General features: G+C 30.5%; 1 protein-coding gene across 2 annotated transcripts in view; it reads left to right on the top strand.

The window, feature by feature from the left end:
• Window positions 1–17,546, top strand: part of LOC143243921 (tyrosine-protein kinase RYK-like) — an 85,239-nt gene that overhangs the window by 29,275 nt on the left and 38,418 nt on the right. For both annotated transcript variants that reach the window (XM_076487717.1, XM_076487718.1), the window contains exons 2-7: window positions 5,693–5,820; window positions 9,465–9,564; window positions 13,957–14,091; window positions 14,646–14,675; window positions 16,196–16,334; window positions 17,351–17,436. In XM_076487717.1, coding sequence (XP_076343832.1) covers window positions 5,693–5,820; window positions 9,465–9,564; window positions 13,957–14,091; window positions 14,646–14,675; window positions 16,196–16,334; window positions 17,351–17,436 — 618 coding nt within the window. The remainder of the gene's footprint in view (window positions 1–5,692; window positions 5,821–9,464; window positions 9,565–13,956; window positions 14,092–14,645; window positions 14,676–16,195; window positions 16,335–17,350; window positions 17,437–17,546) is intronic.

The following is a 17,546-nucleotide window of genomic DNA, read 5'->3' as shown; positions in this document are numbered from 1 at the left end:
ATTCTTTATGTACAACATCAGCAACATTCAGCTATTCTTCACTGTGTCTATGGTTGGTAGAAATACCTGTTATATCTAGCATATGAGCAATAAACACACAATGTAATTCATTTTAATTTCTTTAAATACATCAATTTAATCATGGTGAAGTCTCGGCCACAGAATCTTTTATTGTAACTTGTTGGTATTTAGTGCAAAGCCACACATTGGGCTGTTTGCGCTCTGTCCACCGCTGATAATCAACCTCCAGATTTTTGCTACGTTAAGATGCTAATTGACTGCTGACTCACCTCGTCGGGGGAGATTTTTCAAGTAATCTTACCTATATTTAATATCTGAAAACCAACGGCATTACAGGTGCTTGAAGTTACATTTATGAAGAAGCTTATAAAACATCATTTCCTTTTCGGAACATTATTTAATTGTTATTATGACACTAATTATAATCTTCTATCTTGTCTACAGCCCTTAAAATGAAGCCGTAAAAACAGGATAAAGGAAATTACTTAGTTTAAGTTTGTCACAACAAACCTTAAAGTTATATATCTTAATTTTCAACTATTCAACTGGGATTCCACAAGTAGAACCAGTAGAGAAATACAGTCATCCATCTATTCTTGCATTTAACAAAGTCATGCTTTTTCTAAATTGTTCAATATATTTCTTAATACTAATTTTGCGTTTTTGGTTCAGTATTTTAATGCTGACGTTATTTTTATGTAACAATAAATTATATCAATTAACTTAAAATTTACGAACCGAAACTTTGTACTTGTGCAATATTGTTTGAGCATTTGTTTGTGAAAATCGTTCAGCAATAGATTTCAACGCTTACAGCACTAAAATAGTGGTTCAATAACCATAGTGACACACTGTAGGTAATGTGCAGCTTCGTGTTAAAATAAAAACCAACAGTTATGTCATCGTCTATTGAGTGCTTACAAGAACTTTCACTTGAAAGCTGAAGCCTGGAATTCTCGATGGGGTCGATACCCCTTTGATATTTTGAAAACATTCTAGAATATCTATACACCAAATTACTTGTAGATTGATGATTCTATTGGTTACAGAGATCCTGTCAGACAGGAGTAATATTTCAGTTATTTATTGATGGGATTAACTGCAGCTTCCAATATAGTATTTTTCTAGAAATGAATGATTTTGCTTGAATTTCTTTTGAGAGTGTTTTAACAGCTTTAAACATACAATTATTTAATATTATGCAATATGTGAACATTACCAATAACGAATGGTGTATAATTAAGCTGATAACTTGGATTTAACATCGGTGTCACCATTGTAGAAATAGAGCACTTGATATATTTTTAAAAAATTGTCAATCATACGTTTTGAAGAAGAGTATTAAAGATACCCTAACATCCAGTGATAATACATGAACAGTATACGCTGTGTGTATATGAGATTTTTTTGTATTTTTAAGAGAATAATGCCAATATTGAGAAGACACATTATACCCCATGAGTTTAAAGTAAAACATATCTCAGTAGTCTATGAATTGCTGCTTCATTACGTTCCCACTATGCAAGTAAAATACTATTGATCAAACGCATATTGATCAGTAAACGTATTCACTCTTGGCAATGCGTGATATAAACACAACTTATGTAACACTGTTATAATACCGATCTCGTTCAAGTAACGGTATTACTTGAAAAGTAATTTTAGGGTATATGTAGTTTAGTTATTGAAATGAATAAGCGATATCAACTTTTACGCATAATTATAAAATATATGTAATATAACAAAATATGTAACTCAGAACTGTACACATAAGTTGAAACACCACACTACGACCTCTTCTGGAACTATACTAACACTGCTCATAGTAGCACTATCTACTTTCAATAACTTAGTAACACTGTCCGCTCATTCCGTCCTTTTCAGGATTATACAAGATAAATGAGTACAATTCTAAAAGGTATAGTAAGCAAATTTTGTAATTTATTAATCTGAGGCTTTGATTGTTACTGAAGCAAAATTTGTAAAAGTGACGTAACCACATGTTTAGACACGTTCATATCTGTTGATCTACATTATCTTCTGGTGGTTTTCTCGGAAACGACCTGAATGTTCATCACAGATAAAGATGACCTTGTTGTTCTATCACTCCATTAGCAACTCGCTCTCTGGTGTCACTTCGTCGAACTATTACGCTATTTTTTCACATAATACAGCGCCCTCTGGTTTAACTTTATGAAAGCCACCGTCTATACCTCTCCCTTCCCCCAACCACGTGAGGCTGTCAATCATAAGCTTGCTTACAAGTGACTGAACAACTATTGTGATGTCCGAAATTTGTAATTTGCTTGAAACACCTCCATTTTTTAACCCACAAATGTTTAGTTAATTTGGTTGTAGTTATATGCTTTAACATCTCGATTTTTATCCCACATTGTACTTTTATAATTAAGCTATTAACTTATTAAGAGAAACTTAACAAAGCTAATGTTTATTGGTCGAGTTTATTTTCACTGAAATATTTGGCTAAATACAATACAAGACCACAATGTATATGTGAAAGTCATAACTTAGAATCTTTATATTACTGAGGTAATATATGACAGATATATCTGCAGTGACTAAAGAAATAGTGAACTGTTTTGTTTTGTCGATAAATGAGTTTTCGAAACTTTTTGTTGTTGTTCTTGTCTGAGACACAGTTAGTAGTTTCGAATGCAAACATTCTACGAATGGAAAATTATAGATATTTGTTTCAAACTCCAATCTAAATAATTGTCATCTACCTCACTTCGCAATCATCTGAGTGAACATGTAACGTCAGTTATAATTAACTTGTTCCAAGCAATTCCTAACACTTGAATAAAAGAATTACAGGGAGCATGTTGTCTCTTTAAAAATGTATAAAAAAGAAAAGAAAGGCTATATTTTATTTCCTCTTTATGTGACCAGTTATTCTTTACAATATACGTAAAATGGTCTTGAATAATAATCTTTGTCTTTATCAGTTTTAAGTACACGTTGAATACAAATGTGTATATTGCTATTATTATTTTGACTTTCGACGAATGTCAGTTCAGTAAGCTAGAACAAGTTGTACTGTTGTTTTAAACTAATTACACTTTTTGTATTCTTCTAGAAAAAATACTCGTTTCAAAAAATTCCTAAGAAGTTTTATATCATGGATATATTGTGTATCCATCGCAGAAATATACCCTATATATCCTATATACCCTATACATTTTATATTAGTATTTAAATTTTAAACCGTAATAGCATTTGCACGAAAATAGATTATATATCATAGAATTTATTAAACATTCACTTGAAGCAAAGTGAACAGTTAGGTTACAAAGAGAAAATTACAATAGTAGACTGTAGTGAAAAATTATTAAGGTTTTATAACTAGGTTAACAAGGTAATGTTTTTGTACAAGAGTAGACGGTAGTGAGAAATTATTAAGCTTTTATAGCTAAGTTAACAGGGTAATGTTTTTGTATAAGAGAAGATTACAAAAGTAGGCTGTAGTGAAAAATTATTAAGGTTTTGTGAAGTTATATAGCTTACAATATCTTAGTTCAAGATATAATTTTAATACTATATAGCATTAGTTGTAACAATACATATTATTCCTGAATTATACGATTAATTAATATAATTAATGTATATCTTCATTGTTTTCAAAGAAACAATACCAGTTGTTCCGTTACAGTTTTCTTTAACGGTGTCAAATAGTTATTACTTACTTTAGAGCTTCACAAACTCCTTTACAAAATCTATGGCTCTGCTATTGTTTTTTTGTTTTGTTTTTATTCTGGGAAAAGAAAGGTTCTAATACCTTAGAAGTACGCTTTTTATCTGTTTTTGGATAATTTCTTGTGTCATGCAGTGGTAATTTTAGACTAATTTACCTTAAGTGAGAAAGTTCATCAAGCGACTTCATCTCGCATATAACACTATAATATTAAAATAAAATATTTTTAAATATAACAACGCAGGTGATTTTATTCATCTGTTCAGTACGCCATAGAGTTTGGTATTTTGGAGGGTATGATTAGCATTTGTTGTCATACGTTGATTTTTGGGCGCAAACGTTTTTAACCAAGCCTTTCACAACAGCTAAAAGCATTTCTTTCTTAACGTTGCTTGTCCAAAGTTCCAGATGTGTCGCTACTTTCAATTTTGAGTGGGCTATAAAAGTGATAACCAATTCTGTTATACGATTCAAAAAGCTGATTATAAAGCTATTTTATAGATGGGCTTTTTATGCTGGCTTATGGGAGGGCAAAACTTATAGGGGGAAGAAGATATTTGATTTTTTTAAAGTGAAAATTCAGTATACGGCTTGGTATTGATAAAACTCCTACTTAAATATAACATTCTTTTAATCATCTTGGAAAGAAAAGGGTTTGTTTTGTTTTGAATTTCGCGCAAAGCTACTCGAGGGCTATCTGTGCTAGTCGTTTCTAATTTAGAAGTGTAAGACTAGAAGGAAGGCAACTAGTCATAACCACCCACCGCCAACTCTTGAGCTACTTTTACCAACGAATAGTGGGATTGACAGTCACATAATAACGCCCTCGCGGATGAAAGGCTGAGCATGTTTGGTATGACGGTATAAGAACCCGCGACCCTTATTCGATTGCGAGTCGAATGTCTTAACCACCTGGCCATACCAGGCCCAGGAAAAGGGTAATTTCCCTTCTTGTCTACCACAACTGGCGGCTCAACACCTAGGTCATGATGTCGTATTGCTCATTTTGATATTTTCAATAGCTTATTATACACGTGCAACAATAAAATTGAAATAAAATACGAAATTAAAACGACAAATACATTAATTAAGAGATATACTGTTTTTAAAGAGCAAATAAAAATACAAAACATGTTAAAATTATTAAAGGAAGAAAGTATGTGTTTATACGTTACCTGATAAAAAGTCAAAACTAAACTTCAAATAAATGAAAAATAACTGTACGAAATTATTTTGGTGTTTTTGTTGCTAAAGTATGTTGTGTTTAACCAAGTGAAAATTATAATAGTATATTTTAATTTTCGTAGCTTTTTCTATTGTTACCCAATAATTATCTCATAGTGAAATAGTTTACATGAAATTAGAAAACAAAATTAGCCCTATACTAAATTGAAAAAAGAATGTCTAACCAGTTCGTGTTGAAGAGAAACCCACTTGAAGTGAAAATGTATTCTCAAGACTGCTGGTATGGGTATTAGCACTTTAATTAATCTGAAGATGACCTAAGAAGGTAGAAACGTTGTTCTTTACTTTATTTTAATAAAAGTGCTAATACCCATACCAGCTGTCTTGAGAATACATGTTTAAACTAGTGTTTAACTGTATTATACTTGTAAACATATAATCTTATATGAACATATGTATGTATGCAAATTATATATATATATATATATAATGTATCTGACTTAAAAGAAATCCATAATGTACCTTTACTCTAGAATCATTAGTAAACTTTAGCATTATTTTCATTTTATCTCATGACATCAGAAATATATATACGATGATAAACATACTTCAGATTTAATAATACATTTTATATATAACAAGTTTATAGAGTACGATAAGTTAAACAGACTTTGAAAAATAACAAGCTATTCAAATAGGTGTAATATTATGTTGTAGTTATGCTAAATATATGCATAATATATTATTTATTAATTATTTGTATTTGTATTTTAGGGTTAAATTCTGAACTATACTACGTACGGAAAGGACAAGTCAATGATTATGCTCTCAAGTTTGAGGTCGTTGTTCAAGCCAACATCTCCGAGTTACATTTTACATGGCAGAGTTTCGGTGGCAACCAGGTAAACTGAAACATTTTGGAATTATCCTTTGTATAACACTTTACCTTTTTCCCCAGTACACTTAAAAGAAAAAAAACAGTCGATTTTTTTGTCAATTTTAATGTACTATTTTGTTGAATTTGATATTGTGTACAGGTATATCTACTTGGATGTGCACAGCTATCAGTCAATTATAGCTGGATGCTTAACCAGTGAAAATATTTGTATCGGAATATGGCGCCTTTTAATCTGTTATCCCTTAGCGGTTGCCTTGTTAACAAAATGTTATGAAAATAAAATATCTAAAGAGTGAGTATCAGAAATGTTGTTACTCTTTTTTTGTCTACCTTAACCAATGGTAAGACGACAAAATCATAAAGAACGATAGTATTCCATATATTGTTTATTTCAAACAAATATACATACGGGTTTTGCATTTAACGTTTGAAGCTAGTTTAAGTAATATACATGGCTGATATTTTTGTATGTTTGTTGAAGAAGTTATTAAACATATGTTCTAAAACAAAAGATTTGATGTTTCGCAAAAGTGTGTTATGAACAGCTTTTCGATTAAGAAAGTCCAGTGGTTAGTGTGTAGAGAAATTCTAGAGTTCGAGACGTGATGCTAGTGAACACACTTCATAGTTTCACCTGTGAGCACGTTATGATAACGTTTATTTGATTATTATTATTTGATAAAAAAAACAACAGACGAAGCTCTTATGGTGAAGGTTGATGCTGGCTAGTTTTATTTTTTTCTCTTAGTTAATTAGTAGCTTAAAATTTCTTTGTTTTTGAATTTCGTGCAAAGCTGCACGAGGGTTATCTGCGCTAGCCGTTCCTTATTTAGCTGTAAAAGGCTTACAGGGAAGGCAGCTAGTCAACACAACTCACCGCCAATTCTAAGGCTACTATGTTACCAACGAATAGTGGGATTGACCATCACATTATAACACTCCCATGGGTGAAAGGGCACGCATATTTGGTGTGATGAAGATTCGAACCCGCTACCTTCAGATTACAAATCGAGCGCTCTAACCATTTGGCCATGCCGAGCCCCAAATTAAGAAGGGATATAACTGAATTCGTGGGGTTTGACCAGGTCGTTTAAGTGTTCATGAAAATCGTATACAGTCTTAGTTAAAACATTTTGTAAACGTGTTTTATCAATTCGGATAAGCTTCGATATCGACGAAGATATAGAGTACATGAAATCAAACTTTCATTACACACTTTTTATTGAAAATCCGTCCTAGAACATTAAGAAAGGGTCACACATAAGTAGCCACATTGCAAGTAGTATTTCAACACTGATAAATCTAATGAATCAAGAAAAACATGAAACATAGTGATAACCATAATAAAACCATTATCAAAATATATCAAAATCGTAGAAGAGCATGCCAAAAATAATAATAGTGTAATGGAAATAATATAACAATAGAAAGTGAATTACAAGAATAAGAGCTAAATAAAACATTTAAAAAACACTTTAGAACAGCATAACTTAAACAACGAAGAATAATATTGTGAATATAACAAAATAAATTAAAATTATGTTAAGATATAATGACTAAAAACGAATTACAACCACGACCAGCAGCTTAAACAAAACTATTATGTCTTGGAGAAGAAATCAGCATATATATGCAGAAAACTGTGGAAAAATTATGAGTACTAAGCTTGTGTTATCCAGAAAATATATGTACTATTATGGTTGAAACTTGTTTGCAGCTACTCGATAAACTAAATATTTCAAGATTTATACACTGAATTCAGTGCTATTAGGAAAACCAAACCAGGAAAGATTGTGAAAGATGGATTAAGCTAGTTACAAAATCAGCAGATCTGTGTTAACTAGAAGTGATGGATTACAGTAAGTGTTTAAAGAATTGAGAATGGGGAACAATATACTAAATTTATCCTAAACAATGTGAATATAATTTTGACACTCAATATGAAGAAATCGAATGGCGCAGAATATTACAAATGTGTCAACACATGGACACACCAAGAAACATATGTGAAGTTGAAAAGTGTTTTGTTTTATTTAAAATCACTTCTTATCATTTGACCTATCCATTCTTGGAGGTATGACTGAATTTCATCACAGTGATTTGCGATTTAGTGAGTTCCAAATTGATCCGTATGTTTCTACAGAATCTCCAGACATTTGCCAAACTAGAGTAGGGAACCTTGTCTTTAGTCGGTGCCTCCTAATACTAACCAACTGTGCATAATAGTGAGAAACATTTCTGTAATGTTGAACATCCTATGTGAGAGTGGACTACGATTCTTTTCCCCCACTGGGAAGTCAGATAAAATCTTGGAGATACAACCTTTATTATTTTTCGGTGGGTATAACCAACAATTATGTGGGTAATGTAAACATTTTGAGAAATAATAGCATTGTTGGTTCGTGTATGTAATACTATATTTTTTCAGCAAGGTAAGTAAAGATTGTTTTTCGTTATGTGTACTTTAATTCTTTTCTAAATTCATAAACTTTTAAAAAGTTCAGATCTATTCTCTTAAAAGGCATCCATTTAATTTGTAGGTCCTCCTAAATTTCACTAGGGGAAATCTCCGTACCTAAGAATACATTATGAAAGGAATATGTCTGTGTTAACTGTTGCCGTTAGCAACAATGTTCAGCATTGAATTGATGTTGATGTTGGTTTCCTTCTTGTACTGGTCTGTGCTGCGGTATAAGTCATTTACAGGGGCTAAGTAAGTTTTAAACGAATTTCTTTTTCGCTACATAAGCTGTTTAAATTTAATCTCAAATTTTAACTTAGGAGCAGCCAGGACAAGTTGAAGGTAAACGAGAGTGTAAAGGTTATTATTCAGGACAAATTGAAGGTAAACAAGAGTGTAAAGGTTATTATTCAGGACAAGTTGAAGGTAAACGAGAGTGTAAAAGTTATTATTCAGGACAAGTTGAAGGTTATTATTCAGGCATGTATTTTTTACTCCTTCTTTAACAGACACTTTACCAAATTTTTCATGAATATTATCGTATGTAGTTTTAACATAGAACATTCATTGAGGTCGCACTATTCACCCATTGTCATTCACTATGAAGTCAGGGATTCGATTTCCCTCGGTGGACTCAGCAGATAGCCCGAAGTGGCTTTGCTAAACGAAAACACACACACACACACGCTTATAATCATGTTTGTTGCAAAATAGAAAATAGAAAATTTAAGATCTGGCAGAATTTCCTGCATACTAGCCCCGAAGAAGCCGTCCACAGACATAATGTTCTTTAAAATAATTGTTGTCTTATAAATATCTAAACCGAAAAAGTCGTTTGTTGTTAGCTTTAAGATTTGACACTGTGTTCTGTATACTTTGATAAACTATTTTGCACGCGCTAAAACCTATTAATACCAGTATAGAATATATAAATATTTATATATATCCAAGAGTATTATTTCCAATGTGGCAGTGTTATACTACTCACAAAATCTTTGTTTTTTCAGAGAATGCATATTTTGAGAGGAAGTTAATGAAAGATACATTTTGTGCGTAATTTGTGTCAGCTTTAATCTGGCCAAAAGTTATATTGAAATCAATTTTAATATTTTTGATATAGTGTAAATCTTCTAGTGGCATCTTTTTAAATATTTTTAATGACTTATGAGGTGTGTGTATTTCAACAGCTATCATATGTAATAGCCATAGAAGTCAACAGTACAGAGGCTTTAGGGACCCCTCAACTGAACATAACAAGAACAGGTATTATTCCCAATGAAGAGCAAAGTAAGTTTTGGTATTATAAGTGCAAAAACGAATGAATTCAAGTAATGCCAATAAATATTTTAGACTATAATGTCGTACAAGTGTTGGTGAAAAAAGTAGTTTTAAGCTCTTCTAAACATGAACAAGCACTGACTTGAAACCATGAGTATCCACACAAATTTCTCCAGAGGAGTTTAATTCAAAGGTATATATGAATACAGCAAGTATCCCTTTTTCCCACTTTGGGGAATGGCCATGTTTGAAACAATTATCACCTATAGTTTTTAGAAACTGTGAATCTTTTATATTTATGGATGGGCCAGGTTCTTTACAGTAGGTACCTGTGAGTTATTGGCAGTAAATTTCAGCATTAAACAAACAGCACAAAGTCGACTTCCTCTATAATATTGTGTTAAAACAAATAAAACGTATATACAGATGTTCGTTACACAGTTAGTTGTCACAATTATATCCAGAGCTCTAAATAATCGTCTCTTTTCGTAAAAGTCCACTCACTCTGGTTCAGTTACCTTAGAACACAATTAACTAGGCGAGCTATTCTTTTCTGCTACGTTATTACAAATATCTATAATAATATCACTTTAGAAGACGATACTATATGCTCTTTATGACTATATTCAAAATGACTCAGTCTTGATCTAACTAACTAACTTTGTCTATCTATGTCTAACTGGTTCTGTCTTTAGCTACAATTTGTACACTTATTTATAGGCAAACAGGGGCCTAGAATATTTTACAGATTACGAGATATTATGGTGCAATATGTTTATATTTCTTTACCTGAAGGAAGTATGCTACCTTATAGTACTTCAGTCAGACTTTTTATTTTTTATTTACCTATAGGAAACACTTCAGACAATGTTTTTTTATATTTCTTTACCTCAAGAAAAGATTCTATTTTATAGTACCTGGACAAAGTTTTTTCGTTATTTTACTAATAATATCTTTTTTGTGCTGTTTCTATCTTTGACTTGATAATTGCTATCAATGACTATTAGTTCTACTTTTGTTCCTTTGTTTCACTTGAAAAGGGTGGCGAGCTTCTTTTGTAACTCTTCAAGCTTCTCCATAATTGAATACAGAACTCCCCTTCAACTACTGTAATAAAGTACAGAATTATGTTACAATCTAAATATAAGAAACATGTATAAAAGCACATAGAAACATAAAATAATTAAAATATTAATGAGCACTTATGTACTATTTTTGTCATCATGTGTTATTTGTTGCTCCTGAAGGATGTATTTTGTGAATTTAATTTCATTAAGGAGAAATTATTTCATTATATGTATTAATGCGATGTATATAGGTAAAACTGAGTTAACCGTAGACAACTGGGATAGATCTCCTTAATAACATGAAGTTATATAACATATTTAGATAAATCCCTTTCAGGCTGAAATCGTCTATCAGATTCTTTACGTTCGAAGTTCATTACACCACGGGTAGCATTGAATCTCTCTAAAGAAACTAGAGCTATGCACGTGACTCTTCATACTTTCTGAAGAGTAGGAAAGGTTGTAACCTAATACAATCTGAGCTACCTTCATATGACATTGATATCTTCATTCTCACACAAGGTACAGCACAACTATGCCTAATATGATCTCAGTAAAATGAGAAGTTAAAATGTAGCTAAGCTGAATGACTTTCTTGTCAACGTATTTTGTGAAAAATTTACATACTCAGAAATAAGTGACAAGTTTAGAATAATACTGTATTAATACAAAAAGTTAGAAATTCATGGTATATTTATATACTAAACTGACACCAAAATGTATATAATATTTATCGCATGCAGGGAGATTTTATCTCAAATAATTATTAATTGTAAGTATAGTGTCTATATATATTCATATATATATATACTTTTAAATACATTTTAAACAATAGTCTAAGTTATGAGTCTGATCAATAATATTTGTGATGTTTTTTTGTTTTTTTTCAATTTCGTACAAAGCTACACGAGGGCTATCTGCGCTAACTATCCCTAATTTAGCAGTGTAAGGCGAGAGGGAAGGCAGCTAGTCATCACCACCCACTGCCAACTTTTGGGCTACTATTTTACCAACGAATAGTGGGGTTGACCGTCAAATTATAACACCTACCAGCTGAAAGGGCGAGCATCACGATATATCTGTCATGAAACATTTTGTATGCTTTGTCTGAATATCGTACAATATTTCAGCAAGTTTTGATGTTTTTAATTTCTTAGATTTCTTTTTACGATTTTATAACCGTAATTTTTTTTAATATGTGTGATATTATGAACTATACATACAACGTTACTTAAATGCGATGTATTGGTTATACTTTAGACAAGACTTTTTTGTATAAATAGTTTTATAAAGCAAATATATCTAATATATAGAGAGGCAGACACAACAACTTGAACATGTCAAAAATAATAATTTCTATAAAATGGAAATTATTATTTTTTATGTGTTCAGGTTTACTGATGATCTTCTATAGATAAGAGTTTCATATTCCATTGCCGTTTAATTTACATAGGGACCTCAGCAACCACATTAGAAAGTACATGTTTGCCTTGTGTGGAGTTTAATTTACTGTATCTTTCAAGATAACCAGAAGGAAACTTAATTAGGTTTAAATTTATATATTTCTGCATATTTTCCGATTTTTGTGTGCGTGTCCAGGCAATTTAAAATTAGTATTTCATTTTCTAGTGACATATCTGTCTATAAGGCTGCCAGAACGTAAAATTAACTTAGACAAAATTATTTACTTATAACTATATCGTTGGTATCACCAACCTTGCTGAAAAAACAGTGCAGGATTTAATAATTATTTTTATGTAACAAACTTTCGGAATTTTTACCACCCCACTGAAGGTGGATAGACGTTATGTTTTTGCCCCTTTATGCATACGTGTTTGTTTTTCTTTGTGTATTTGTCAGCAAGATATCTCAGGAACATTAGTACGCGTTTCTGGAGTGTTAAGGTCACGAAAAGAAAAATACCAATCCTACCTATTAACATGACGACCGACTTTTCACTCAATTTTTGCGCGTTAACCCAGTCAAAAACTATCGAGTTTTGATTAAATTTGTAAGATATAATTTTCCATTCTCCTGCCAATAAATGATCCGTGTCCGTTGATAACGGCGAATTTACGGACACGTTTTTTGTTTTGTTTTTTCTTCTTCTGAGAACTAAGTATGATTACCGGTTCGCAGCGCAGGTATGTGTTCTTCTGAGTGCCCTTCTACTTATATACATATATATAGTCAAGTTTTGTGCTTAATTACAAACAAAACAAAAACGTTTCTCAAAAAATTTAAATAAATTAATTGGTGTCATCTGTTGATCATATTTGAAGTTAATTTATAAGATGATTTTTAAGTTAATATTAATTGAAATTATTTTGTTCTTGACAAAGTAGGGTTACGGGGAATCAAACTGAGGTGTTTAAAATTGTGAATGAAATGTACATGTATCACCTTTTATAATGCTTAACGGAGAGAATAGTAAGAGCAGGGAACACAAATGTGAATTTTGGCAACGCAGTAATTATTTTTAGTCAAAACAGTTTTAATTTTCCAACAGGATGTTTGGTGTTTAAAACTGGTTGCTTTCAGATGTTGTGGAGGCAATTAATCTACGTGAGTTTAAGATAAATTTTGATAATTACATGAATGATAAGCAATGGCTGTAAGATTTCACATTTTATAATTTAAGTTTAGTTCAGACAACTGAGATGGATCAATAGGCCTCTTGTTGTTTGTAAACATTATGTATCTTATATTAGTCAATTAGTTATGGAAAGTATATAAACCTCAAAAGTTATAAAATAACGAAGCTCAAATCCAATAGTACTAATTTTTATTATTTGTCTTATTCAAAAGTTAAATGTTTTATAGCTCTAATTTTTTAAGGATGCATTTAATAAAAAATAGTGAAAATTCATTGTTGCTGGTATCGGAGTGTGTTTTATTATGTGAAAATTTCGAATTAATTTCTCAAACTTTCTTGTACTTTATCAAATATTCATGAACATGAAACTTAAGAAAATCTCCACAAAACGTAGATATATTTATACCACACTTTCAACAATAACATGTAGCTTATTAGCTTATTTGTTTTCAGCCATATCGAATGAGGAGGTTCCTTATCAAGATGTATTGAGTATGTAGTACACTAGTATGCTTTGTATATTTTATTAAAAAAGAATTCAGAGATATAGACAAAAAGAAAGAATATCATGCTTGAAAGGAAATATTTTTGTATTATTTAAACTAATTTTTCAGGTTCTTGTGTAAAAGTTTAAAAATTTCTATATCTTACCACATGTATGTGCATATCAGTTTTTATATGATTGATTTAAATATTGGGAAAAAATGAATTAAGAGACTTTTTGTTTTTGCTTTTCAGTATTTCGTCTTTTTCTTCCATGTACCGGTAAAAAGAGTGAAGAAGTAAATATTAATGTTCATATGAACATAACAGCTGGATCCACAGTTAACATGACATCTCTTATTCTTAAGCGAAAAAAAATCTGTTTGAAAGGTAAGTGCACCTCTATACAAAGAAAACATTGTAATTGAAAGTATTGCTTGATATAAAAAAATATGTGGATATAAATAGGATTAATTAATATATTTAAATGAGTATTAAACATAATAAAATGGTCTTTTAAAAAATTTTAACTATAATTTAATATTCTTCATTGTTTAATAAATTCTGTATTCATTTGTGTTATGAGTGATAATTATTTATTGTGTTATGAACAGGCAATAACCATTTGTGATTTTTACACACTGAACTTGCTTAACTGTTAAAAGGTTTTGTTTAATCTTTCTGAAATATAATTTTGTGATATATTTTGCACTAATTCTTTAAACTTTAGTTGAGGTTCTTAAAAGTTCAGTTGTCAGCGATGTAAGTCATAAATTATTGATTTTCACACATAAATATTCTACAAATTTAGAGAATAAGTTAGAATCGAACAATACATATACAACAGTATAAGTTACACGTATTTCAAGATATATATATTTAACTAAAATAAATATATATTAGTAAATCTGTTACACTAAATTTACATAATTTTGCTATTATAGGTACTAACTGGAATGCAACAATGTTAATTGGTAAGTTTACAGTTAGTACTACATATAACTTTATGATTTATTGGGTTTCATGCATTTCAGAGGTACTACAGTCTGTAATTTATCAAATAATAAATTGAAAATAGTATTAACAGTTTTTGATTCTATTACTAATTATAAACAATATTTAACTTGTGCAGATATAAGTAATAGCTAACATTTCCTGGTGGTTATATTTTATAAAATTGTGTGTAACTTTCAGGTTTTAGAGATATTTTTTCCCACATTTGACTCTTTAAAATAATATATAATAAGATATTGCTCTTTCTGGTATCATGTCATTTTTTGAATTGCAATTAGCTTAATTTGTTCTTTGTAACTTAATATCAACATACCTTAATAAATACACTGAAGTATTCTAATCTTCTGGCTCAAAGAACTTGATATTCTAGCTTTTACTTTCAATACTTTATTCATGTTTAGCTAAAGCTTAAAGGTGATAAAAAATTGTGAAATAAGTATAGAGTATTCATGAAATCAAGTGAAAACATTTCAGTATGTAATCATTTTTAAAAGTTTTGTTCCTAACTACTATCTTTACAATGGCTGATCTATATAATTTTGAACTGTTGACATAAAAAGTAACATTTTTTTAGAGAGATATTTATGAAAACTAATTTTGTTTCAGATCTTTAGATATGACCAATAAGAGTGAGTTTGGAACATAAGTTCATGAAATGCATAAATATTTTAGGCTCAGATTTTAACTTATGTTCAAGAGACAAAACAAAACGTAGATTAATAAATAATTATAGTGCAGGAAAGAAGAGACATAATTAGATGATATGAAACATATTTACAAATAACAAGTTTACTGTAATACTGAAATTCAATATATTTAACATTTAAACTTATGAAAAAAGGAGAAGTGGGAAATGTAATTTTTTTCTTAAATTATGGAGATAGAAGACTTACATTGTATGCTCTGCAAGAATTATCCCATATACTAATTGATTTTATGATGTAAGGAAGAAATTCTTCTTTTTCAATGAAAATACACAGGGGATGTGCTCTTGCATGAATTACTTATGTGGTAATAAAATGATATAAAATTATAGAGAAATCTATTTTCAAGTAATTGTTGCTATATTTTGAAGAAACTAGTGCTGTATGATGTGCTACCATTTTGATACATTTAATGAAGTGAAGTTTTGTGTGAGTGTAGATATATGCTTGTGTGTGTGTGAATAACATACACTGTATTGAAATTTAAATAGCTTTGTTTTCTATTTCCACTGAAGAATTCAGTGTATGCAAACTTTAAAATATCTATCATCTCATTTTTACAACATTTATGTTTTTTAACCCACTGACTGTGGCTACTCTAAACGCATATGGAAGTTTTGCAAGCCATACACTGTGTAGTCACTCACATTCAACTACAGGATGCATATTGTATCCTACATGGTGAATTAACAGTCAGTGGGTTAAATTAGGTCATTCTAACCAAATTAACTAAATGTGTAAAAATAATTGATTAATGTTCATTACTTTTCTGTTAGATCCTTCAGCAATGATTGCATCTGCTAGTTCGTTTTATGTTGCTGTTGGGTGTGCTAGTGCACTAATTTTGATTATAACAAGTGCTGCAACCACCTGTTACATAAGGGCTCAGAAATCTTGCCAGAATGAGATAATAAAGTGAGTAATTATTCATCATCAATTTAGGATGAAAACAAATGCAAGGTTGAATTTTGAGTTTCTGAATATCAGTTTATGTGTGTATATATATATATATAAAATAATATTATTTAGTTATTACTAACACCTCCCTCAAGAGCCAAAGGTTATTTATACACTACAATTTGTTGAATATGAAAAGTAAGATCAATCTGGAAACTCCAAAAAATAATGGTTTTAAACTATCTTTTTGTTTGTTAATTGATAAAGTTTTTTGTGAGATCATTAAGTCTCCACGTTAGATAGTACTAAGGTCTACCCACTGAGAGTTAACTCAGTGTGTATCAGTAAAGCCACATTCTCAGCATCATTAATTAAGCAACTGCTAACCTTTTATGTTTCTGCTATCACTTTTTTATGTTTAACTTTAAGTTGAGACAAAACAACTTCTCCTGTGAATTGGTTAGGAAGGTAAAAGCGTCAGAAAAAGAAACACTTTAAAAGTAACTACAAGCATAATATTGAACTTGGTTTGCTTCACAGTGTCTACCAAAGTGGTTATAAACAGCTTCTGAATGCCACTGTGTATAAGTTGGAGACTTTCATACTTCTTGTGCTTGGCTGTTAAGCTCATGATACACTGACAGATTTCTGTCACTTTACCACATCAAATCACTCTCCTCAGCCCCAACATTAAGACAGTGTGGGAAATCCCTTTTTCAGCAAATGAAAAGCCCAAAAAAATTCAATTAAAATTTAAACAATTGGATTGTGTAGATTCTTTTTTCAACAAATATGTTCCCCAATGGCTCACGAGGGCCTGTTAGAACAATTATATATAGTATATTTCTTAAAACATTACTGCATAGAATAAATATATCAAAATGACAAATTACTTGTTGTTTATACTATAGCTAATGATGATAAATAAATATGCGCAGTTCAAACATAGGTAAATGTATTTTTAAATGTCAGTGTTAACAGTTTAATATTAGAATTTACTTTTGTCTTCTCTCCTGTCTTTCCTACATTTCTAGCTACAGGGATAAATCAGAAGATCTTGTGTCTCAAGGGCAGACTTTCCTACGAGTTGACACACCTAATAATGCCAGCATCACAGGAAGTAAGAACATATAAATTAATATATTTTTTAAAACATTTACAAAGATCAGTGTTTATATGATTTCTTTTTTATAAAAGTTATTTGGCACCTTCATCTCTCAGTAATCTTTG

The sequence above is a fragment of the Tachypleus tridentatus genome, chromosome 2, assembly GCF_004210375.1.
Source record: "Tachypleus tridentatus isolate NWPU-2018 chromosome 2, ASM421037v1, whole genome shotgun sequence".
NCBI lineage: Eukaryota > Metazoa > Arthropoda > Merostomata > Xiphosura > Limulidae > Tachypleus > Tachypleus tridentatus.
The sequence above is the reverse complement of the archived record's forward strand: the minus strand, read 5'-3'. Positions and strand labels throughout refer to the sequence as shown.